At 41.4% G+C, this 26,717-nt stretch overlaps 1 protein-coding gene across 4 annotated transcripts in view; it reads left to right on the forward strand.

Annotated features, from left to right (window-relative positions):
- The window catches only part of PTPN11 (protein tyrosine phosphatase non-receptor type 11), a 61,480-nt gene that overhangs the window by 14,674 nt on the left and 20,089 nt on the right, over nt 1–26,717 (forward strand). For 2 of the 4 annotated variants that reach the window (XM_045506471.2, XM_010969618.3), the window contains exons 2-9: nt 856–978; nt 5,140–5,334; nt 6,974–7,166; nt 10,067–10,183; nt 10,845–10,958; nt 23,013–23,109; nt 25,459–25,538; nt 25,656–25,814. In XM_045506471.2, the coding sequence (XP_045362427.1) occupies nt 856–978; nt 5,140–5,334; nt 6,974–7,166; nt 10,067–10,183; nt 10,845–10,958; nt 23,013–23,109; nt 25,459–25,538; nt 25,656–25,814 (1,078 nt within the window). The remainder of the gene's footprint in view (nt 1–855; nt 979–5,139; nt 5,335–6,973; nt 7,167–10,066; nt 10,184–10,844; nt 10,959–23,012; nt 23,110–25,458; nt 25,539–25,655; nt 25,815–26,717) is intronic. The other 2 variants (XM_010969617.3, XM_045506472.2) reach the window with 1 other exon arrangement.

A 26,717-nucleotide genomic window follows, 5' to 3' on the forward strand; every position in this document is an offset into this window, starting at 1 on the left:
TTTATTTTGAGGTACAAATTGTCCCCAATTTGGCTCGTGGGAGGCCCTTCAAGCTGGCTCCTGTATACTTTTGACATGTGCTCTTTGGAGCTCTTTTGTGCTGTAGCGCAGTAAGATTTCCAAGCTCATCTTACTTTTCATGACCCAGCCCTGCAATCAGCTGTTTCTCCAAGGAGCCCAGTTCCTTTTATTAGAAAACAGCATTTAGTATTTAGAAACCAAGATTAGGGTTCCGAGTATGCTGATTGCTACTGGGTGAAATTGCTTCCAGACCCTTTCAGAAGAGACTTAGGAAAATATACACAGAAATACACATCTGTATTTTTCTGTCTTTGTATCTATCTCCATATATATGTTAAAAACTAAAGTTTGCATTGATACCTCCAGTTGCCATCTACTACCACAAGGTTATTCTGGCTTTCTCCCTTCCCATTTGTCTGTCTCTCTCTCTCCAGCAGTGAGAGACCTGGCTCCCATTATTTTCAGTATGGTTACTTACTGTTTAGTGGTTTATTTGTTTATTTGCTTACTTATTTGCTTCATCCCACTTCATGTGCTCAGTCTCCTGGCCGTGTGGACTGTCTTTTTGGGCTCGGTCCACCAAGTGCACTGGCTTAATACCCATACCTCCAGCCACAGGCCCACTGACCATGCCCCCGCTCACTGTGTTCACAGGATCCCAGGCCCCTACTCTGGGGAAGGTGCTGGGGACCAAGGAGAAGAGGGCAAAGGGGTCGTATTGGCATTTTTATTTGCTACTCTCCACATGGGCGTTTTTTAAGCTATGATGGTGTGGAAAGTAGTCCTGACAGAGGCCTTTGTTTTTTATTGCTCTCTTTGTCTCTCTCTCTCAAGATGGTTTCACCCGAATATCACTGGCGTGGAGGCGGAAAACCTACTGTTGACAAGAGGAGTGGATGGCAGTTTTTTGGCACGGCCCAGTAAAAGTAACCCCGGAGACTTCACACTTTCTGTCAGGTAAGTTGGAGGAAAAAGAGAGACTCCTGGAGTGTTTTCCAGGTGGGAAATGTTAAGCCTGCATTTGGACAACTTGCTACCCTCACTCATAGTGTGAAGGGCAGCCCTCTGCGCTGTGGGTGAGGCCCTGCCAGCGCCCCGGCCCACAGAGTAGGTGTGATTCAGGCCTGCTCGTGGGGCTAAGGATGTGGCCCCCTGAGAGTGAGAGGCTTGGGGGGCCAGCAGATGGGGCCTGCGGGTGGGCTTTTCTCCTCACTCTCTCGACCACTCGGGTTGGGATGGAACAGAGGATAACCAGTTCTTAAGCCAGGTTCATTCCTGATTCCATCAGAAACAAGGACCAGTCCTGGTGACATTCATCCTGAGCCTAGTTCCCGGCATTTTTCCTTTCCCTTCTGTGGATTTCTGAATGGGAAGAAATGCTTTTTAAGAGAAGATCGCTTTTCTTTTTCACTTTTCACTTTTTCACTTTTTTTACTTTCTTTTCATAAAACATCCCTTGAGGAAGTTATGGTCCCGTTTGTTCCCCTGCCCGGTCCCATTCCCCTCCCTCTTTCCTCAGAGGAAACCACCATCAAGAGGTTGGCATATCTCCTTCCTGAACATGTTTTTATACTTACACTGCGTTTGTACTGTGTGTGAACAATGTGATGTTGGCTTGTGTGTTTTTAGAATTCATATCCATGGCTTTACTTGTATGTATTCTGCAACTTCCTTTAACCTTTGTGTTTTATTGTTTGTTTGTTTGTTTTAATAGAGGGACTGGGGACTGAAAGCAGGACCTTGTGCATGCTAAGCACGCGCTCTGACACTGAGCTGTAATTACCCCGCACCCCTCCCTTCTTCAGTTTAACTTTTGTTTGAGCTCTGTGCTGGTACATCTGGATCTAACTGTTAATTTTAATGGCTATATACTATTTGAATGGTATGAACATAGCACAATTTATCCAATCCTCTGTTGTTGGACATTGGGTTGTTTTTAGTTTGTCTTAAAATTTTTTTGCATTGTAAGTTTATTTGTTTGGTGGGCAGGGGGAGGTAATTAGGGTTATTTTATTTATAACAGAGGTACTGGGGATGGAACCCAGGACCTCGTGCATGCTAAGCACGCGTTCTACGACTAAGCCATACCTCCCCCTTGTCTAAAATTTTTTTGAACAGTGCAGCCAACATCCTGTTACATGTCTCTGAGCAGATGTGGGAAGGTTTCTTCTAGAAATTGGCTTTCTCTTCTACACTCATTCTCCTTACTCTAGCTCATTCCAGGAGCCAGAACTGAATTGCTCTATGAACTTGCTTTTATGATTATTATTTTTACATAAAGAAGTAAGTAATCACACGTCCTGAAGATTTGTTTAGGACCCTTTTGGGACTTGGGAGGCCTCTTTTTGATGTAGATTAGTTTCTCAAAGAGCCATGTCGTTGGCTTTTACTTCCGTTTTGCTACGAGTGGGTGGAAGCCTTTGTGAGTCTTCTGGGCTTGTCCTAACACAGACTTCTAACCTAAAGTTGAGTGATATTTGACCTTTATGGGTTTGAATGGAGATTATATAATAATGACTATGATGATGGTGATGATAGCAAATGTAATATTGAGGACTTGACATATTCTAGGCTGTTTTGCTAAGCAGTCTCCACATATTTTATTTGATTTCTCCAATAACCTGTGAGTAAATACCACTATTATCTGCATCTTAGAGGTGAGTAAGCTGAGGCATAGAGATTAAGTTGAAAAGCTAGCCTCATGTATAACTGAAAAATCGTGCTCTACACTGGAATTTGACACAACATTGTAAAATGACTAAAACTCAATTAACAAAATGTTGAAAAGAAAAGAAAAGCTAGCCTCATAGCTAGTAAGGGCAGAGGCAGGACTACAGACTGGTGAGGTGTTTTTTGTTTTTTTTTTTTTCCCTTTTTATTCTCAGCTTTTTATCTTGAGAAATTTCAGATAGGAAAAGGAAAGTTGAAAGTTGTAAGAAAGCTGAAAGATGAATACAGTGAACACCCACGTTTCCTGTATTTATTGACATGTTTGCTCTTTCTCTTTATGAGTGTACATTTTGAAAATAAGTTGTAGATGTCAGGACATTTATTTTTACCTCTAAACAGTTCAGCGTGCATGTCCTGTGAACAAGGATGTCCTGTGTTGACTACAATTTTGTTATTGTATATAAGAAATATTAACATCGATTCAATAATATTATCCAACATGTAATCCATATTCAGATTTCTCTCACTTCGATAATGGCTTTTGGAGTCATCCTATTGTTTCACATCAGGAAGCACATAATATCTGTTCTCCCCATCTTTTGGTGTTTACACCCCTGGCGTGTCATTGCTTCTGGGTCCTTAGTAGGCAGAGCTGGGAAATAAATATTTATATATTTAAAGCCAAATTTTAAATGTATCGACGTATCAATAAATATATATCAAGGCAGGTTTGCTAGTTCCAGCTCTACCCCACTTCCTCACCTTTTCCCGTTCCATGTTTGTGTTTCTCTTCTCCTCTTCCCGGCAGCATCAGTGGATGATCTCATGAGTCCAACCTTATAACACAGAAATAGTTTCAGAATTACCATACGACTATCATTTCTAATTACAAACCCGTTAAGTAAAGTTTGTGATTTCTCTGGAGTATTTTTGTTCTCAGACTATGTCCCACTAAGGGTGTATTCAATCAGTACTGTGTTCAAAAGTTTTGGGAATTAATTTTCTGTGTAGTTGTGAACTACTGTGAAGTTAGATTCATTTCTTTCTTTTTGTATTCAGTTTTTTTTTGTTATGTAGTCATTTTTTTATCCTTGTCAACTTTATTTTTTGAAATAAATATGTGAAACATTTATAAGATTTAGAAGTCCAACTGTATTAAAAAGCTCAGGTGTTAAAACAGAATCAGAGGTCACTGGAGGAGAGTGACCTGAAATGCCTTTTTTGCCCACTGGAAAAGGTTGTCACCAAAAATAAGAAGTAGATATTGTTACTAACATTGTGGGACAATTTTTCTTATTTTCTTTAGTTCCAATTTTCCTTTTTCTTTGGTAGAAGTGTATTTTTATTTCCGGAGGCTTCATCAATAACACTATAGGGTCAAACTAAAAATAAATACAGGTCAGTGGCTACCATTTTGGGATTGCCAGACCCCTTGGGTCCACAAAGATGATTATGGGTGTCCTTGAGATGTATTTAGTAGTTCAGAAAACCAAATGGAAATCGTCAGATGGCCTAGGCTAACTAAAATACCAAATTTTAGGAACTTTTGGCCAGTATTATGTCAGTTCAGTTGGTTGGAAACTGTCAATTATGTGTCTTTAAAATGATTTTTAAAGATCAATTATGTATAGTATCTTAAGTGTACAGTGAGATGAGTTTTGACACATGCATTTATTAATGCAGCCAGCACTCCAATCAAAATCTCGAGTATTTCTATCACCTTAGGAAGTTCCTTGGTGCCCCTTTCTAATCTTCCTTCCCCTAAGAGGCAACTACTATTCTCATTTCTATCCCCAAGGACTAGCTTATTCTACAATATCATGTAAATGAAATCTACAGTATATATTCTTTTGTGTCTGGCTTCTTTCTCTTAACATAATGTTTCTGAGATTCATCTATGTTATTTGTGTATATCAATGGTTCTTTTTTTTTAATTGCTATGTGGTTTTCCATTGGATAAACTATTTGTTTATCCATTTTGGTGATAAACATTTGATTTTTGAATTATTTTCTATTACAAGCAAGGCTGCAATGAATATTTTTATGCAAGTCTTTTGGTAGCCATCCAGTTTCATTTCTTTGGGGCAAAATACTTAGGAGTGGGTTTACTGGATTATGAGGTAGATGTTTGTTTAATTTTAATGATATTTGTCTTGATTAATTAGTGATGAGAAAAATGATTGTCATTTGACATATGCAATTTGATAGATCAGACTTTCAAAATAGAAGTTGTACAAGAGAAAGAAATTAATAAACAGCCTGGGTATTGAAATGGTTGACTGTGTGGTTATTTCACTCACTGCTTTTGTTACAGGAAAAGTGTAAACTCGTACCTTACTTTTTTATTTTTCAATATTTAAATGGAATCTGATAATGAATATGAGATCCGTTTTTACTAGTATAGCCTTTTATCTGTTTTTTCTTCCTCTTTCTAATGGACTATTTTAGAAGAAATGGAGCTGTCACCCACATCAAGATTCAGAACACTGGTGACTACTATGACTTGTATGGAGGGGAGAAGTTTGCCACTTTGGCTGAGTTGGTCCAGTATTACATGGAACATCATGGGCAATTGAAAGAGAAGAATGGAGATGTTATTGAGCTCAAATATCCTCTGAACTGTGCAGATCCTACCTCTGAAAGGTCAGTTACATTTTAGTAACTGCAGAGTCTGCATCTCTCCCGTGCCATAGGTGTGATGTGAATGCCTTGCGGGGGTTTGGCATCTATCTGTTTCTTGAGCTGCAATCTTAAAAGTTTTACTAAAGTAGGAATAATAGGCCCAGATTATTCTCAGAGTGCCCTTTTCACGCAAAAGGTTTAGTCAGTGTTACTTACACTCATTCTGCAGAGGTCTCAGACTATTCCTGTATGTACGTGGTACATGCAGTAATTTTAAGACTACTGAACTTGAGCGTTGCTGAATTTTGTAAGTTATGAGAGCAAATGATAATGGAGACACTAAAATAGTAGCAGTTTCCTGTAGTAGCTCCCGACCAGCTATTCAGCAACGCCACCAACAGATGTCAGTTTAAGCTCAGAAGTGGAAAAGCAGAGAGCTCAGAGGGCCAGATTTTTCATCACTTCTTTTATGTTATATCCACAAATGTGTGGGCATGACCTTGCTTAGAGGGAACTGTACTGTCTCAGAGATCTTTCCCCCGTGTTGGAACTAAGCTGATGAAAGCTGGGGCTTGACTATTTGTATTGATTTTATTGGTTTTCTGCATTCCCAGTCTGCTCTCTGACTCATTACCAAATCAGGGTCTCTTCCTTAGGTTTGTATATTTTGTATCTGCATGTAGGTTTCTTCCACTTGTCCCTTCATGTCACTACTATTTTCTGCTGATAATTTGTTTCTCCAGCCAAATTATTAGACAAAAGCTGTCAGGCAACTATGTGCAGTTTATTTCTAAATTTTACTCTGTTCAATTGAGGGTAGATGAAAAATACCTCACAGTACATTCCTTTAGTATTAAGCCATTCACACTGTGAGCTGATAATGCTTGTTTTCTCACCAAGATCCCAAGGGGGAAAGCCACATTATTAATATGATTATGTTAAGATATTTTCTGTAGTAACTTAGAGTAGTGTTGCCTCAAAGACCAACCTCAGATGACCTCCATCAGGACTCTGTGTGTTGGTTAAAAACGCAGATCGCTGGACCTCACTCAGACTTAGTGCATTGTTCTGATTCTGAGGCATGGGAATTCACATTTTTAGCAAAATCTCTTGCCCCTATTCTGAGTCTTATGTGCTTTAAAGTTTGAAATGGTAACCCAGTATATAGTCCAAAGATTTGACAGTGAAGCTGGAGGCTCCTGAAATAGAGGTTGGAAATCTGGAATAGTTTGGAATGCTTAAATTAATTTATAATGAAGATCCTTTTTCCAGGTAGTGTTTACATGCCCAAGCAAGGGCAGCTGTTCAAATGTTTCTCTGTTTCTACCAGAAGTTTTTTATTATAACTTCTTTAAATGACTGTTTTAAAATTGCCTTTTTAAAAGATGGGAGATTTAAAAGGAAATAGGAAAGATGGAGGACATTTACCTCCAAATGACTGAAGGCTTATTTAACAAGTTTAGTGGTCACTTGTAACATCTCTGACATTTTTCCTGCCTGCTTGAGATGCAAATTCTGTCTTATGTGGGATGGATTAGTCTCTTGGAGGAATGTGTCTGTTTTTAACTGTGTTTAGGAGAGGTGACTTTGTATGGTAGTTTTGTGAAAGAATGTTGTGATCCCATGTGAACTCAGTTGATTTTCATTTTAAAAAATTTAGGTGGTTTCATGGACACCTCTCTGGGAAAGAGGCAGAGAAATTGTTAACTGAGAAAGGAAAACATGGTAGCTTTCTTGTACGGGAGAGCCAGAGCCACCCTGGAGATTTTGTTCTCTCTGTCCGCACCGGAGATGACAAAGGGGAGAGCAACGACGGCAAGTCTAAAGTGACCCACGTCATGATCCGCTGTCAGGTAAAGCCCCAGGTGAACTGTGGGTGTGGTGAAATGTCATCTTTGGGTGCTTTTTCTGCTGGGAGAAAACCAACACCATTACTTCCAAAGTCAGGTCTTCTTTGTTCATTTAGTCGAGGGCGTCTACACTTTCAATACCTTGTTAATTATAGTTGTTTCATCATTCATTAAATTGTTTCTTTCCAGTCAGTCTTTGGCAGATTAAGTCATGCCTCAGCGCAACACCTTCTGCCCTGCAGTATCTGATCTGTTCATGCTTGCCTGCTGCTGGGGTCTGCCTGCATCTCAGTTTTGAGAGCAATGGCCTCAGCTCCTCCTTTGGGTCATCACCGTCTACCCTGTGACTACACGTGCTTTCATATTACTGAGCTCCTGCATTAAGGCTGGGAGAATTGAACACTATTTCTTGTTTTTAATGTGGTGGCTGGACCAAGGAGGTTGGTTCTTGGTCAACTGCGTCAAACTTTGTTTTGGTATAGTTTCTTATTAGCAACTGTCTATTCACTTACTGCTTCAGTTTTTTAAATAAGATTTAAAAAAAAAAAAACCCAGCTTTATTGGGATATAATTCACACATCATACAATTCACCCCTTTAAAGTAGACAATTTGGTGGGTTTTGGTATATTCACAAATTATACAACCAACAACAAACACTATCGAATTCCAGAACATTTTCATCACCCCAAAAAGAAACTCTGTGCTCATTACTGTTCACTCTCAATACTCACCACCCGCAGCTCTTGGCAACCACTAATCTCTCTGTTTCAATGGATTTGCCTATTTTGGATTTTTCATATAGCTGGAATAATGTAATATGTGGCCTTTTGTGACTGGCTTCTTTTACCTAGCATGTTTTTAAGGTTTGTCCATGTTGTACTGTGTCGGTAAACACTGTCTTTTTATTGTCAAACATTCCATTATATGGATAGCCTGTATTTTGTTTCTCTGTTAAAAAATTGATGGGCATTTTGGCTATTATGAATATTTTTGTATAAGTTTTTGTGATATTCTGTATCTGATGAGATATCATGTCCATATTTTCTTTCAATTTGTAAAGTATAGTTTCCTTTAATTATTTGAATATATTTATACCAGCTGGTTTAAAGCCTTTGGGTTTTCTCAAGGACAGTTTCTACTGAGTACCCCAGCCCCCTACCCCCACCCCACCCATGTATGGACCATATATTCTTGTTTCCTTGCATGTCTCGTAATTTTTTGTTGGAAACTAGACATTTTAAATAATGTGGCAACTCTGGAAATCTGATGCCCTCCTCTCCCAGCGTTTGTTGTTGTTACTTTTTATTATTTTTGTAGTTGTTGCTGTTTGTGTGTTCAGTGATTTTCATGTATTCTTTGTCATGTATGGACACTGAAGTCTTTGCTTGGGTAGCTTAGTGGTCAGTTCATGATTGTACAGAGATTTCCTTCAATGCCTTGAAGCATTAAATTTCCCAGCCTTTGCCAGAGAGACTCTGTGTGTGTATGTTGGGGCACATCTGCCTTCAGTGCTCTGGCAGTTTAAAACTCTGCCTTAGCCTTCACTTCCTGCTTGCACGGAACCTCAGGGTCAGCGAGAGGCAAAGATTAGGGCTTTTTTTGCTCTTTCTTCGGCTTCACATAGCCTTGCACGTGCACATGACCTTCTAGATTTTCAAGGATATTTGGAGGTTTTCAGAGCCCCGCTGTGGACATAGATTTTCCTTGTAAGTTTTTGGTCAGTCTCTTATTTGCCCTAACTGATACTGCCGCCTCAGGCAGCTGTGATATTAAGACGTTTGCTGCCAGTTGTTTTGAGGAGATTCCCTAAAGGTCGGTGTGAGTGAGCTCCGTCAGTCAAATAAAGACTATCTCTGAAATTAGGGCTCTCCCAGGGAGCTGCTAAACAGGTCAAATAGTGATAATTCTCTTGAGATAGGTTATGAAAGAGTCCCAGATCCATCCTGTCTGCTCCAGTTGTGCTAAGTTGCTTTGTTTTCACAGCTACTATGGCTGTTGGTTTTTAATGCTACCAAGAAGCTGGAGAGAGGTAGGTGGGAATAGGGTAAGTTAAAAGGTCACAGTTTGTTGTTCTTATCAAGATTCAACCTTTTTCTTGAATAAATGCTCCTTGGACTGTTACAAGTTCTCGGTTAGTTTTCTGAGTCCTGAAAAATCTGATGACAATTTTTGCCAGGGTTCTTGTTACTTTTGTGGAAGAGTGGATTTTTCAGAGGTCCTCACTTTGTCATTCAGAAAGTGCTTTTCCCCCATCTAGTTTGACTTTTGAATAAAAGCTCGTACCCAAGTATGTACCAAGTGTGTATCATTTCTAGGGTTTTGTATTTTCTAAGTTTAACCATTTTCCTGTTGTTTTCCTGAAATAGCCTATTCTGGTCTCCTTGTCAGAAAAAAGTTTCCTGGTCTCTGTGTATAATTTCCCTTTTAAATTGTCATTAGAAGATGAAAGGAAAAAAAAGAAGATGAAAGTAAAGACATGTATTTTGGGTTTCAGTGTTGCCTCACCAGCCTTGGAGTTTGTTGTGTTTCAGAGAGAAGTAGTTATTTACCTTCTGTTCAGCAGCCTTGTGTTTAAAAGTCACTTAGCCTAGAGTATAAGTGAACAGTAAAGAATACAGTTTTTCATTTTTTTTTAAGCTACTTAGTGAACTTATGAGGAAAAAACTTTTTTGTGGCCTGTTTACCGTTGGATATTTATTTAGAGCTTCTCACACCTCACAATGACCTTTTTTACGTTGGGCCAACTTCTCCATCTTTGTCGTCTTTGTTGCTTCCCGTTGTGCTCGTACAGCTCTTTGATCTTTCCTTTGTTGGGGGAGAGTTAGTCTCTGTCCTTGAGATGGGAAAAACAGTAATTTAATATAAAGGTCATAAACATTTTTTTTTTTTTTTGTCTTGAAAGGAATTGAAATATGACGTTGGTGGAGGAGAACGGTTTGACTCTTTGACAGATCTCGTGGAGCATTACAAGAAGAATCCTATGGTAGAAACGTTGGGCACTGTACTACAACTCAAGCAGGTAAGCGTATTGGAAAGCTAAACTCCATCTCCTCACAGAGTTTAAAAAGCCGTAATTAGAACAGTCCAAGTAGACATCAGTAGAATAGTGTGGTGAACCTCCCGTATCATCACCCAGCTTCAATTATGATCAACTCATCAATTCTTCTTTAGTTTATTACTCCACTAACTGCCTTCTTCCTGTAGTATTTGGAAACATTCTAGATATTACATCATCTTCATGCCTATCTCCATATGTATTTCTAAAAGCCTTATGGAGTTTTTAAAGCAAGTTTTTATTAAGTTTTCATTGTAGATCCATATTTGGTTCCCTTTAGGTGATCTTATCTTTTCCCTTTGGAGTTATTGCTATTTCAGAGCTCACTCTTATTCCTTAGGGCAGATGATTTTGCCTCTCTAACACTGTAGTCTCTTTATAAAGCAAAATAAGTTTGAATTGTATCAGCGGAGTAACGTGTGTGGAGGTTGAAGAAAGATATATTTCCTGACAGGAGAGAAAAGAAAGTGAAACTCTCTTTGAATACTTTTACTGTGAATACTGTGTCCTGTGAACTTCCTGTGTTGCCTTTATGAACACCAACATAGAAGTCTTTTTTTTTTTTTTGCATTAACACTTTATTTCTGTAATACTTTATTTCACACCAACTGCTGAATTTGATTAGCCCCTCAACACAACTCGTATCAATGCTGCTGAAATAGAAAGTCGAGTTCGAGAACTAAGCAAATTAGCTGAGACCACAGATAAAGTCAAACAAGGCTTTTGGGAAGAATTTGAGGTAAGTTATTGAACATTTTTTTTACTGATTTATTATTAAATCCTATTTTAATGGAAGAGAAGTTGGTCTCGTGTTTGGAATTAGAGCTGAAAGACTGGAATCTGCATCCTTTCTTAATTTGGCCATTGATTGACACAGAGCGAGTTGCTGGGGGTGCTTTTTAAAATAGAAGGGCGTTGTGTTCTGGGAGAAGGGAGTTGGCAGTTAATATTAAATGGATGAGCCAATAGCTCCATTTGTCTCTTTTGGTTTGGACCTCTGGCAAAACCCCAGAAAAACAAAAGGATCTAATTCCTTTGGAAGATTTCCAGCATTGGCTGGGGTCTTTAGAAAGAATCCATAGCCTTCTTGCAGTGAATAAGTAGAAGAGAAATACCTCATCATGCCTTTAATCTGGGAGTTGAAATATATAATGTTGAGAGATTAAGTGAACTGATTTCTTTCCCGAAACTGGCTTGGGTAGGAGGATGTCCCCAGTGGGAATGGGCTGTGTTCCTGTTGCACTGAAGTGTGTCACCTACCAACACACTGTAATCTTGTTCTCTCTCGTCTCGTCCCTTTGATAGAAAACTTCCTCAAAAACAATTTTTTTTTGTTTTTGTGCCATATTTACCTTCGTAGTTATCCTTAGTATGTAGCACAGTGCCTGATACACAGTAGAAACTCCATAAATGTTTGTTGAATGACTATTTACATTTAACTAATGTTTATGTTATTTTATTATTACTACTCTGTTTATGGGAATGATTACTTTATACTTTGTGTAGGACTTTAGAATTCATAAATGTTTGTAAAATTAATGAGTGAATGAATGGCCACGTGAAATCCTTTTAACCACAGTGTGTCAGATTCACTTGGTGAGAGAGATGCTATTTCTGTTTACAGATGAGGAGCCTCTGGCTCAGGGAAGTTGAGTAACTTGTCCAGCTTCTGTACCACAAATATTGATTGAATTGCGGCCCCGAGGTTGGGTAGAGTATAGAACAGTCACGGTCTTGGCTCCACATTGCTGAACAGGGACTTGACCTCACGTTTATTCTTTTATTACCAGCATTGGGTTTGTCACCAAGGACAACATGGTGAGCAAGATGGACAGGGTTTCGTCTTTAAGGAGCTTGGAGTTGAGAGAGGGAAGACACTGTTGAAAAAAGCACTGTTGACAAAGTGATGATCAACACCATGAGTCAGAATTTTATTTTAAATCTCAAGCTCATTGTTCTCTTCCTTCTGTCCCTCCAGCCTAGATAATAAAAGGCAGCATTTCAACATTCATTTAATTACACTCACTTCATTTCATTTAGTCTCTATAAAGCCTGATGCGGTAAGATGGATAAGTACTGAAATTTTAGAAAACTTACATCAAAGTTTGAATGAAAAACCTGTTTTTCAAAACTTTTTATTATGCAAAATTTCAAGTATAGACAAAAGCAGAGAGAATGGTATAGTTACAGCAGTGTACACTTATCACTCAGCATGAACAGTGGTTGCTATCTGGCCAGTCTTTTTAAACTACACTCCACTTACTGCCCCATCCCTGGTTTATCTTGAAACAAATCCCTGGTGTTATTTCATCTGTAATTACTTCATTTAAAAAATTATAATACTGTTTTTAATTAAAATATATGAAACCTTTTTGGTAAGTATAAGAAATAGTGAACGATTTTGTAATCTAGACCCATTTTAATTTTTTTAACACTTTTTATTGAGTTATAGTCATTTTACACTATTGTGTCAATTTCCAGAGTAGAGCACAATTTTTCAGTTATACATGAACATACATATATTCATTGTCGCATTTTTTTCGCTGTGAGCTACCACAAGATCTTGTATATATTTCCCTCTTCTATACAGTATAATCTCATTTATCTATTCTACATATGCCTGTCAGTATCTACAAATTTTGAACCCCTAGAGGACCCATTTTAATTTTAACACTTCCCTTTAAAGTGATAGCTGAGGCGATCATTTATATATACCATTCTGTCTATAAAGTGACTATGAACGTTTAAAAAATTATAGCAGTGTGGGGGGTGTCTGGTGCAGTGGTGGGTTCTTAAAGCTCACTTAGGCAGTGTTTAGAGAAACAAAGTCAAACCTTCCCACAGCTCGTACAAGTGGGGAGTTTTTCATGATCCCATTTGGGAAATCAGGATAGAACTTAGGAGGAAATCCTAGCCTGACTTGTCTGGCCGTGGGAAAAGGTTGACTCTAAATGCTGACTTGATGGTTTCACTCTGACATCTCAGATTCAGGTCATCTTTTATACATTATTACCAACAAAAGGGGGAAAACTGAGTTGGCTTTCAGGGGAAATGGAAAAAAAAAACAGGATCACATATGTACTCTCCTACATTTTCTGTAGAGGTCAGCCTGGGGTGATAAATTGTCATGCACTAAATCAAGGCATTAACGCTTCATTTAAACTGAAGCTAGATCCAAAGAGCTGATGACATGCTTTCTAGATCTCTTACCTGCCTGCTTCCCGAATACAGTGAATTTGAAAAAAATTGCCCTTTAAGATTGGGGCTGAGGGAATAAGGCTGAGAACAGAACAAACCACTACAGAAAAACTTAGGTATGTGGAAGCAGAGACTCATTAAAATCTAAATCCTCTGAAGTTGAAGTTTGATCCACAACAGCTGGGCATTATTATTTTGGTGGTGGTACCTTAGTTGTTTCCTGAAAGGTGATAAATCTGAGATCAGTTCCTTCTCACTGTGTGTTCTGATGGTCTTTAAAGTGAACCAAAGCTCTAAATTGCAATGCCATCAATAATTTAACTCTAACAGCTATGTTTTGTTAGTCTGTTTACCTGACTTCCGGTTTTCTGTAAAAAATCTTTGTGTTCTTTTGGGTACTTTCTCTTGGAAGACACTTACAAATTACTCCAAATTCGATGCATCTTCAACTATAGAGTCCCTTGGGAAGCTCTTTGGTTCTTTTCGCCTTTGCTTTTGAAATAAATTCACGTTGATGATTTTCTTCTAGAATATGTGGTATGATGAAAACATTGCAAACCCGTCTTTGATTTTTCCCAGAGATTACCCATTTCTTTAATTTTTTTCTTTTTTCCCCCTTTTTTTAAATTGTGGTAAAATGAGGTTGCCCATTTCTGATTGGTGTAAACATCTTGTGTCACCTGCCTATCTCTGCTCATGAAGGTGGATGATCTTTCTAGATTTGTTGAAATGAAGTAAAGTTCTGCTAAAATGAGACTGACATTAAATAAATGAAAAGGCAGGTTGTGCTCCTGCAATTCTGTGCCTGCGATGTGCAAGTTACCTGAAACCTGAATTCAGCCCTTGTGCGTCATGGCGAGGTGCGTGTCGCATGGATGCATTTCTAGGGTATTCGCCCTCACTGTGCCTCTTCTTCCCTTTAGAGTCTCTAGACATGAGCTGCCAGGGGGTGCCATGGGCTGAGCCTGGACACCGCATCTGAACAGGACCAAAGCTGCGAGTAAAAATCTTGCTGCTGACAGTCCTTCAGCCCCCAGTCTCTCCCTTTGCCCTCTTCTGCCGTCTGTCTGCCCCCATGAATGCAGCTCTCCACACACATGCTTCATTCTTCTTTTCCTTCAGCAAGTTTCTCTGCTTCTTACTTCTCATCCCTTTCGAATATTGAAACTAGCAACTTTCTGTCTTTATACCAGAGTCTCTGAGATTTTCGCTGACTCAGATGCCATCCATCTCTGGTCCAAGGACATGATCACATAGAACAAGTACATCTTCATAGACCACCCTGTTCAGGGAGAAATGGTTCTCAGAGATGAGGTTGATCGGGAGTTGAGCAGACACCCCCAAAATATCTCCCAACAGTAGACGTTGGTAGTAGCAGTGATTTGTTTATTCATTCAGCAAATATTGTTAAGCACAGACTCTATACTGGAGTCTCTGTTCTAGGTTCTGTCTGTCAAACATGTAATGGGAGTACAATTCTAATTCAGTGATGTGCGATTGTACCAGAATGTTCTTCCTTCCTCACTTCGCCTTGCTAACGTCTCTTCACTCTTCAGTTCTCAGCCTCAGGGTCATTTTCTCAGAAACCTTCCTTCATCCCTGTCCCCGTGCCAGGATTGGATCTTCCCGTTGTATGTACACTTAGCAACAACTCCTTTCCTTTATAGTACGTACCATCCTTGGAATTAATGAATAATTTGTGTGGTTATTGGTTTAATGTTTGTTTCTTATAACTCTGAATCCATAGAAGCAGGTGACATTATTAGATCTGTAGGAATCAAAAGAGGTTTTGTTTAAATGAAACTGTTGGTGAACAAATAAAGAGACACACTTGGATCCCGCTGTTTTATGGCTGCTGCATGCATATTGTCTAAGAAAATAGTCCAGATCAGTCCTGTTTTGTTCACTGTAGCCCCAGAATCCAGCAGTGAGCCTGGCACAGAATGGGCACAGTGTATTTCTGTTGTGTTGAATCTGAGTTGTTTTCAATAGCAAGAGAGACTTGTATTAGATTCAGACCCTTTGTGTATATTCAGTAGGGACAGCTTTCTGATGCTTAAAAAGTATGGAGGAATGTTCCAGGCTTTGCTATGTTCCTCTTAATTCTCATGCAGTTTCCATTTGGAGTCCCCGTTTGAGGCTTTGTGAATGCACATTTTGGTCTCTGAGAACCCTCTACACCCTTGCTTAAAAGAATGTAATGAATTTCAGAAAGATTTTAGTTTTGAACCAACTGTTTCTGATTAAAAAAAAAAAACACTGCAGTACACAAAGACAAACCCCACACAATACCTTATTAACTGGGGTTATTTTTTTCCCCCAGCACTTTAAAGCTTCTTTGTCCTTAGTAATTTGATTTTTCTTTAAAGCCCAGCCTCCTTTCGTCACACAAGACTCCCTTCTCTGTTGTGGTCAGAAGCCTGCCTCCTTTTGCACGGGTATCACAGGGAATTCGCTGACAGCTACATAGATGGCCTGGATTCTGCCAGCACCTCTACCAACCGGTGTGTCTCCCGGAGGAGCGAGTACCTGTCTTCAGACCCACAGTCCAGTTTGATTTCTTTAAAGTGATTACATCCTGCTCAGGGGAGCTACAAGTTCTGGTTCGACATGGTTAGGTTTTACGGAGACAAGGCTTTAACTGTACCCCAAAGCTGTGTCTCGAATAATAATTCTTGCTGATGATTTCTAGTGGAAATCTTCCCCTTGGTGACTAAGCAGTGCCATGTTGAACAACAGCCCTCCAACCAGGATTCCCACCTCGTGCTTAAAAATGCTCCAGGATGGCAGCCTTGAACTGTCAGCAGGATTTTGCATCCCAGCCCGAGCTGCCAGTTGCTTAACAGAAGGGCCACTACCCTCCTGGGGGCAGAGCATCGCCGTGGTTACGGGGTTTTATTCCACAGGCTCCACTGTGGAGAAATTCCTTTGTTTCCTTGGAACTATTCCTCCTTCAGCCCCTCTCTTCCCTGCCATCGCTTTTGTTCTGTGCCCCTCCAGCGTCACGTTTTTCTCTTCTGGCTTGCTTTCATTTGCTGGAGCCACTTGACAGCTTTACTGGAGAACCAGAGGTACGGCGCGTGCTTTCACTTCTCTGCCACACCTCCCCCTCTGCATTTGGGCGACCTTGCAGCTTTCTGCACCTGCCATTGTCCTCCTGTCTCCTCCCTCCCCTGGGCCTGTGCTGCAGCCTCCATGTCTTCTTAGTCCCTTTCTTCTCTAACCTCGCGTGTGACTTCCCCCAGCCTACTGAAGGACGCTTTCAGAAGACATCAACGGCTTTCTTATTGTGATTAAAATAGTCTTCTCGCCTCTTTCTCCTGTGTGCTGCTCTCCAGACAGCTGTCCAGCTTCTCATTCCCACCATTTTCTTGGTTTGTGCCTGGTTTTTTCCTTCTTTCCCTCCCTCGTGCCTTTCTTGCTGTTCGTTGCTTTTTCTTCTCCCTAACCGGTTAACCCTGGGGGTTCTCCAAGACCTTGTCTGGGCCCTCTACTCATCTTGCTTTAAATTCGCTCTTCATGGGGGAGTACACCCGTTTTCACCCTGGTCTGATTACCCCTAAGTTCACGTTGCCCCTGAGCTCTGGTTTTACCTTTTCAATGGTGCCTTCCATACTTCTCCTTGGCTGTCATATCTCTTCAAACTCAAGCACTCACAATGGGACCTGTTATTTTCCCCTTCAAACCAAATGCCCCCTTTTACTTCTCTGTCTCTGGTGGTTGTCCTGTTTATTCCCTGACCCTGTGGGCTGGAATCCTCAGAGTGTCCCTTAACTCACCTTTCTCCTCTTCCTCCTATACCTTGCCGTCCACCAGGTCCTGTTGACTTTTCTTTCCTGGGTGTCTTTCTGATCTTAGAGGAAGGAAGAGAATGAAGAGAACGAGTATTTATTGTCTACTTGGTGCTGCATTTTGGGCTAGGGGAGTCATCTTGTTGCATCCCCAGATCTCGTGAGGTAGGTAGATTTTGTGTCCCTGGATGCTCTGAGAGGTCAAGGCCCAGGACCGCCTGGGTGGGCAGCGGCAGGCAGAGATGGGGATCTCATCTGATGCTTTTCTTCCTCTCGCCACCCAGTCTCATTTCCCACCACTTACAATACACAGCTTCCAGACTCTTGGGCAAGGTTCCTTCACCCTCCCACTAACTCTGGCCCTTTAGCCACCTTCACTCGCATCCCTAACTTGCTGGGATGTCTTCCTTTCTTACTTGTACTCATCTCAGTCCCTCACCTGCCTCGGCGCCTCCCAGAACCCTGCTTCAGTTGTTCTTGTGGATCTCACTCCCTAAAATTCCATACCATGTAGTTCATTACGCACTTAGCGATAGATTTGTCTTGTGCTGTTTGCTGCGTTTTCCTATGTCAGAACCTGTTCTCCTCTGGGGACCGCATCTTCTCAATTTGTATTTCTACTTATACTTCACCTTGTCGGAGGAAGGAGGTGACTTGACTTACAAGTACCTGGAAGGGAACCAGATCTTGGGTTGGTTTTGTCCCTCACGGTGTTTTGTAAGTGCTGGCCCATCAGTTGGGATCTTCTCTGGTGACGAGTCTCCAGCTGCCCCTTCATTCCCGGAGGGCGCTGCAGGGGAATGGTGACAGGCCCTGCAGCGTGGTGTCTGGAAGTGGGGGCTCTCCCCCGCCCCTGGTGCCTGGTAACACTGCCGAGTGTGCAGAAAAGAGGATGGAGTGAGAAACCGCAGCGTTCTCTGTGTGGAGGACAGATGCCAAAGGAAAACAGAAGTTCATTGAGACCAGGTGGAAGGCCGGGTTCTGGAGCCTGCCAGGTGGTTACCACTGTCCTCGTAATTATTTGTGGGCCCCAAACCAGAGAGGACCTCTGCCTGACAGCCTCTCTCAGCCCCCTTTCTCTCCTTCAGGAGGCTGGCCACGAGCGGGCTTGGGGGAGAGTTCGCAGGAGCTTTTACATTTTGATTTTTTATAATTGGCTTATAAAACCCTTGTGTTATTGAAGTTTTCACACGCCCCCAAATCGAGAAGACAGAACAATGAACCTTCTTTTTCCCAACACTCAGTTTTAACAGGTATCAATATTTTGTTAACATTGTTTCCTCCCTTCCCACCCTTGGTAGCTTTGTTTTGAAAAGTAAAGTGACTGTGCAGTTTGGTCTGGACTTCATGGTTAGTGGCATCATTTTTTCCCCCGTAACAGTTTGTCCCTGTTGCTCAGAGCAGTGCAGGCAAATTCTTGGGCCACAGTCCTGGTGCACAAGGCTGTGTGGCTCTGCCATTCACTTGTTGACTGTCTGTCTTTCTTTGATCCTGCTTCTCCACTTGCATTGACATTCTGGCCAAGAGCCAGTTCCAGTGGTCTTTAATCGGAAGGCTTTGGGAGACCGTGAGGGTGTCTGTTGGTCACCACAATGACTGGGACGCCGCTGCTGGCATTTAGGCTGGCAAGGGTCCTGGTGTGGGGAGCAGGGGTGTTCAGCAGCCATAAATATAAGGGACAGTTGGTTCTGCACCATGAACACCTGTTGCATCCGTGGTTGGTCGTGCTGCTGGGCATTCCTAATGTACAGCGTGGATCAGAGGATCGACTCTCTTGATGCCTTTTGTAAAGGCTTAATAGTTGACATAATCCCTTTGTTGATCAGCTTTGACTCATGTAATCAGGTGACTGTAACTAGCCTGGTCCTTTCTGAGGATTCATCCTGGGGTGCACACACTTTAGTTGTATTACTTGGGAAAACAAGGTATCTTGCAGCCTGTGCCCCAGCTTTATAGTGTCTTTTTTGCTGCCTGTCCCAACGCTTATCACTAACATCCTGCCAGGCCCGGTGGAGAATGGGGATGGAGACGGTGACATTCAGCTTGACAGGTCATTCACAGCTTCTGGTGCCCCAGCACTGCTGGTGAGAGGGAGGTTGTGAAGAGAAACCATGAAGGGATTATAACTTCCTAGGGGCAGGGCTTGTTGGCTCTTCTGCCTCCTCCAGCCATCAGCCTGGTGCTGGGGAGGAGGTGCCCCTTAGCAGGTGGTCACTGATTATCTCGGGTGTTCGGGGAACCTCTGCGGGTAGAGCATGGAAAGTGACAACTTCTGAGTCCTTTTTTTTTTTTTCAGTCTCCCTCTAGATGGATAGCAGCCTTCCACTGTGTGCTATGAAATGTGCTCAAGCAATTTAGGCCCCAGGAACAGATGAGAATGGGCTAATAGGCACTGAGGAAGGAGCTGTGGGGAGAGGTACATTGAGTGATTATCAATCCATGACAGTTGCCAGCTGCTGGCAGTTAGCACCCGACTGTGCCTGGGACGCAGGGCCTCTGGGCCTGTCCTTTTTGGAAGACTTGGGGCCCAAACTGGCTCAGCTTGTGTGCTGTTCATCTCAAATCCTGTTGGAAGAGGTGATGGGTAACTTACTGCTGAATGAGGAACGCCTCTGGCTGCCCTGAGTGGAAGGTCCAGCCAACGTGCCATGGGGATTGATGAGGCTTTCCCTGGCCTGGAACTCTGGCTTTAGTCTGGCTGAATGTTCTCGTGTGCTGATTTTCGGTCGTAACCCACTATAGTAAGTAGGATTGAATTAGCAAATGAGGAAGGTTTTCTCTTTTAACCCTTGTCTATTCCTTTTGACGTGGCTTAGGAGGTCTGAGTATAGTTTTAATATGCTTTTAACATCTACCTCGAACACCTGCGGGTGGTGTCCCTTTTTCACAAAAAACCTCAGACATGCAATGGTATCTAGGTAGAATTTGACAGTATTTCATTTTTATTATATTCCTTTTTCTGGTTACTTTCTGTATATGGCAAGTGATACTGATGTTCATGTGTGCTAGTAATGTGAAGTTTCCTTCTGGAATACATACTGTGAAGGGGAAAAAGAGAAGGTCAGTTTAAGAAAACAGCTGATAATAGGTGGTGTGCCGAGATGGCACATCTTGAAGATGCTTTTCAAATGAGCAAAGATTGGGAAATGCTGTTTTAATGTTTTGCCTACAGTGATTTTCCTTTATGTTGAAATCCAGGTCGACAGTGTCAGCAGGGGAGGCCATCACCAATGAGAGTCTGTGGTTTGTCTGTCCCCACCCCTTCTGTGTGTATTTGTTCATTCAGCAAATACGTTTTGAGTGCCTGCTTTGTGCACAGTGCTGTGCTGGTTGCAGGCAAACAAGCGTGGTCCATGCTCTCTAGCACAAGAGACATATTGTAGAGATGCAGCTGGGGTTCAATGTGACAAGCGTGCTCCGAGAAGGAGGTACTGCACGCAGCGCACTGGTATCTGGAGGCACAAGGAAGTCATGCTCCACGGTGCTGAGTGGGTCAGGAAAGCTTCCCAGAGGAGGAAGTATTTGAGTTGGGTCCTAATGAATACGTAAAACGTAACCATTCACAGGTACCCAAGGCAGAGAAAGGGAGTTCTAGGCAGAGGGGACAGCTGGTACAAGAACCTGAAGGCCTGAGGACGTACGGTGAGTTCAAGACCTTTATGTATATTTTAGTGTGGCTGGAGTCCGGACAGTGCGTCTGAACTCTTACACCAGCTGTGGGTAGGTGACTAGGGTCATCCTCGCTCTGCACTTGTGGAAACTGAGGCACAGGCAGGAGGGTAACTTGGCGAAGAGGAAGCAGAGGTTAGAGGCAGGCCTCCACGTGCTCAGAGACAAGAAGGACTGAGTTGTTCTGAAAAGCTTGCACTTGATCTTGGCAGAGGGAGAAACTGAAGGTGACTCAACAGGGAGACTGGATGAAATTCGCCTTTTCTAGAGATGCCTCTGGCAACGTGCCCTCCGCAGCTGGGGCGTCACTTGACGTGTGTTTCATAAGTGAACACTTGAAGGCTTTGCTGTTAACTTTGTTTTCAATCAAGCACCTTGTTACTTCCTAGTGTGTACACCCCCTCCCCCCTTGCAGCTTTTGTCGGGTGTTTCTCTTCACTTGGTTGATGTTTAAGTGATGGATTCAGTTCATAGTGTTTGAACTTCTTTTTGAACCTCACCTGAATGCCTGAAAATCAAGATTGAACCTTCTTCCTAACGCAGCAGTGTTGCTCAGTTAAGGCTGGGTCACAGTTTAAAGGAGATGCCAGCTCCGTGAAGGCAAATGGCTGTATTTTTTTAAGTCTTAGCTTATTTAAGAATTTTGAATGACTGTCTGATTGCCAGAGTTATGCATACATTGTATTTTATTCTTGTCCAGGTTTCAGCTGGCCAAACACTTTGGTTATGAGTTGTGTGTCAAGGCCAAATACTGCATTTTGAAACCAAGAGTCAAATAGCGATTTAAACTCCTGACTCTGTACCTGTCTATAAAACTCAGATAAATGAAATGGAAATATAACAGGGCTGCCATGTTATGAAATATTGACTTTGCTTCTCCTTGTAGAGAAAGAAACCTTTAAGGGATAACCATTTTAGCATATATAAATATATATTTTATATATATATATAAAACTTTTTTTTCTTTTTAGTCTGCAATTCATTTTCTTGATTTGACCATTTGTGATTTCCTGTTATAAATTAGGCTTGTTTGAAACCACTGGCCCCTTGAAGAGGGACTTTTGGCAGTTTTGATAATGCAACCTAGTCCTTGAAAATGCTTCAGCCTGGCTGCGCCGACTTCCTGTCTGTTTCTGCAGCTGGTCCTCCTCTCTTCCCCACGTCCCTCCTCCCCTGGGCCCAGCCCCGGGGCGGCAGCCTGGTACAGGCTCTTCTCTCCCTGATTACGGTCCCTACTCCTTTCCCGGTGGAGACACCCTTCCTGACCACTTGCATTCTCTTCCTCAGTCTCTGGCTGGGGAGGGTACAGGGCCCTCCCTCTCCTGACAACATAGGGGAGCTGGTGTCTGTGAAGACGCAGGCTGGCTGCCCAGGTATAGGTCGACTCTAAAGCCTTGCTAACAAAGCTTGCACGCCCGCAATACCGTGCTACCAAAACCACTTCTCCTGTCCACCAGAATCCGAATTTGAGAACTGACGTATGGCTTGCTCTGAATTAATCAATGGTAAAAGTAGGCAGATTATAAACTCCTCAAGAACATGGATCACATCTGTTATTTGGATTCTATACACCCGTGCTCGTTGGCGCCTGTACTTAATAATTGGTATTCATACTTAATAATTGTTCTTATAAATATTTATTCATTGTAGAAAATTAAGGTAAAAAACAATGTAAAAAAGAAAGAAAGAAAGAAAAAGCCTTCATAGTCCTACTGGCCTGAAAAAACATTCCCATCGCTTCTTTGGAGTATATCTTTCTGCCATTTCCCATATACATGGGCACGTGCAGACGTGATTTATGTAAGACACTGTTTTGGAAGTTTGACCTTTTTTTCAGTTAATACTTCCCAAGGCATTAAGTAGTCTCCTGGCAAATCTTTTAAATGAAGTGGCTGCAGAACGTTCTTTTATATGAATGAATGAAAGTGTGATATAGGCAGCCCTTTGCAGTTGGACATTTACGTTGTTTTTGATGTTTCTGCCACTGTGGATACAGCGTTAAGATGAGCTACTATGTCATGAGTCTTGAACATTCCCTACGATAAATTCCCTAAAGCAGAAATACTGGGTTAGGCTTTTTTTTTTTTTTTTTTAGTTTTTGATCCATAATACTGTTTACTTTTGTTTCTCTCTAGACACTACAACAACAGGAGTGCAAACTTCTCTACAGCCGAAAAGAGGGTCAGAGGCAAGAAAATAAAAACAAAAATAGATATAAAAACATCCTGCCCTGTAAGTATCACTGTATTTCTCAGAAATAGTCACTCTTGGAGATTTTGATTCCCAGCATCTCTGTAACTTTTCTGGGGGCCGTGTGCCTTCTCAGCAGATCCGAGGCCTTAGCTTCTTTTAATGGTGAGTGGTTTCCAAAATAATTGTGGTGGGGTTGAATGGCCTCGTTCACCGAGTTCCTGTGATGCTGATATGGATAAAATTGCCACTAGGAGGCTGGAGCATGGCTGTTTCCTCTTCTGTTAATGAGCTTTGTCTGCCTCAGAGAGATAATCTCAAGGCTTGCCATCTCCCAGGGTCAGGCCACACCAGGAGCCTCAGGGGACCCAGGCTTATGTCCTTGCTCTGCAGTCCTCAGCCCATGGGTCTTTGGGAGGGCTCACCTCCTTTCTGGGACTCCCCCTCATCTGGGGAACAGACAAGCTCCTCCTGATGATTCTTCCAACTGTTCTTCCCCCTCATCCCTGGAGCTCGAGTTACTGCAGATTCGGGTACATACCTATGGTTTGCTCAGAAGAGGGCCTTGTGATATGCACAAAGCAGTGCCTCCTTTAACACTCAGATGCTGCCAGGCAGAGTCTGAGCTGAACCAAGGGGAAAAGGAGGCCCAGAAAGATGTAGGCCTTGGACCAGGTGCCCAGAAATGGCATGAGGCAGTTGTCACGGCTCACCTCTCCTGAGGGCCGACTCTGCCAGACCCTGCGTCCACGTCTCACTTAATCCATGTCGCTTGCATGCAGAGCAGGTGTTCTGACTGTTCTCGCCTTATAGACCATTTTAGCAAGGTCACACGTGGGAGTGCATGGGGGAACTGGTACTGGAGCCCCCAAAGTCACTGCTCTTAGCCCCACGCTCTAATGCAGGATCTCCAGAGCGGGCTATACAAGGCAGTCCACCAGGGGGCACGGAAGGAACATGTAGAACTTCTCTTGATTTATGTGCTTTATCCAAAAAAAAAAAAAAAAAGAGAAAAAAGAAAAATTTAAACCTGATAATGGCAAGACATGCATAATGAATTTACCCAATTTAAAAATAAGTCTTGTTTATATCTATGATTGTGGGTATGTGTATATATTTCGGCGTTCAAAAACTATGTAAGTTTATTGGGGAGCATGACAAATTGGCGAGCATTGCTCTAACGTCTCATCAGGTCAGAGCCATTTTGTCAGATATTGTAAACTCAAACCACGTACATGTGTGTGTGTACATGCGTGTGTAGTACAGTCTCTCTCTTTCTGTATATGTGTGCACATAACACGGTGTATATGTATGTTACATCCATAGAGATAATTTGTAATGTGTGCAGGTGAGGAAGGGAGGATGTGGAGGCATTGATAATCCTGAGAAAAGACAAGAAGAAATTTACAGAGAATCAGTCTGAGCCACAGCATGGTCTTAATGACCTTGAGGAGGAATCATCCTCTATATCTGAAGTTTTCATTTCTGCTCAAGAGGTCTAAATGGTACTCATTAGTAAGATGTAGGAAGTATCTAAATGGAATATTATTGCCCTCTTTTCCCTTAAAGATCCCAATCAGATGTTTCTTCTGATTAGCCTCTTATTTCTTTAAAAATGGGGAGCATGGAGCAAAAGAACATTATTCTGTTAAGACATACAGCTGTATCACTAACTCCCTGTGTAAAGTATGTTGCCTAGTAGAACACGCAGATTTTTATACCATGTCCTTCTATATAGAATTTGTTGGCAGATACTGTCATCAGAGTCTTTTCTAGATACTGTATTTAATTCTACTTCATTAAAGAAAAAAGCTTTTTATTATGGAAAGTTTAAAATATATTCAAAAATAGGCAGAATAGTTTAAAAAAACAAATAAACAAACAAATAGAACCGACACGTACCCATCACCCAGCTCCAACAGTTGTCAACTCATGCCCCGTCTTGATTCATCTGTATTCTGATGTACTTCTCTCCCTGAAATATTTTGAAGCAAATCTCAGATATCATGTCATTTTATCTGTACTTTACTCTTCCTTTTGTTTTATAATGAAACCTTTTGTTTTGAAATAATTTTAGACTCAAGAAATTACAAAAATATGTAGACGGTTCCCACGTACCCTTTAACCCAGCTTCTCACAGTGATAGTGTCTTGTATATCCATCATACGTTATCAAAACCAAGGAACTGACGTTGCTACTTTATTCTCCTTAAAGGAAGGAAAAGCATTATGAGGCATCCAGTGGTGTTCAGATTATTGTTATACTCAGTTTTAACATTGTTTTATCATTAAATGAACAGAACTTGGACTGGGTTGAGGGTGAACTGATTTGAACTGATTTGTCCTGAAGAGGTCTGAGTGCCTTTGTGACTGTGGTCTCTTTTTCTTCCAGTTGACCATACCAGGGTTGTCCTACATGACGGTGATCCCAATGAGCCTGTTTCAGATTACATCAACGCAAATATTATCATGGTAAACTTTGTTTTTCATGGTATTTCCTGACGAGCCAAATTTTTGTATTTTAAATCCTTCCTTGTGGCCTGAAAGCAACTGTCAAATGTTTGAAGGATTTTCTCCTTAAATTTCTAGCCTGAATTTGAAACCAAGTGCAACAACTCAAAGCCCAAAAAGAGTTACATCGCCACGCAAGGCTGCCTGCAAAACACAGTGAATGACTTTTGGCGGATGGTGTTTCAAGAGAACTCTCGAGTGATTGTCATGACAACGAAAGAAGTGGAAAGAGGAAAGGTATCCTACATACTCTTCTGATAAACTATTTTTAAAGTATTGGACGTGTGAGGTTGACCACGTTAAGAACTGAATAAACAAGTTTCGCTCCCTCTAACTGACCCTCTGGACAAAAAGGAGGAGAAATTTAATTCTGACATACTTTGGCGTAGTTTTCTTTATGTTTCTTCTGCACAGGGTTCATGGAGCTTCTTAGGTCTGTGGATCTATAGTTTTCTTCAAATTTGAATAATGTTTACTATTTCTTCAAATTGGTACCCCACCCCACCCTGTTCCAGGACACCAGTTACACGTATATTAGGCTGTTGGAAGTTGTCCTCCTTCGTTTTTTTTTGTTTGTTTTTTTTTTTTTTTCAGCTCACTTTTTTCCTTCTGTGTTTCCTTTTGGTTAAGTTTCTTTTGCTATTCATCTTTCAGTTAATCTTTTCTTCTGTAGTGTATCATCTGCCGATAGTCCCATCCAGTGTAACTTTCATAGCAGACATTGTCCTTTTCATTTCTACAAGTTTGGAGTCTTTTTAGTATCGTCTGTGTCTCTCTTCTTAACATGTACATCAGTTACTATACCTTTTGAACATATGGGATATGTTTATAGGAGATTTTTCAATGTCCTTGTTACTAACCTTATTTCCAGTTTTCCAGTTGTGTAAGGGTAAACCCAGTCCCTGTTACTTCATTGTGTCCTGGAGCAGAGGTTATAAAGGGAACGTAAGAAGGCCTGTCTGGTACGTTCAAGAGCCTATGAGGGCTAATTAATAAACACTGATTTCACTGCTCATGTGAACTATACTTACGACTTTTAAGCGTTTAAAAAATTATTTAGAATTACGCAAACAATATATTCAGACAAGCATTCAAACACATTACAGTTAAGGTTAAAATTACCTTTGTCATCATCCCTTG

Source organism: Camelus bactrianus, chromosome 32, assembly GCF_048773025.1.
Source record: "Camelus bactrianus isolate YW-2024 breed Bactrian camel chromosome 32, ASM4877302v1, whole genome shotgun sequence".
Classification (NCBI taxonomy): domain Eukaryota; kingdom Metazoa; phylum Chordata; class Mammalia; order Artiodactyla; family Camelidae; genus Camelus; species Camelus bactrianus.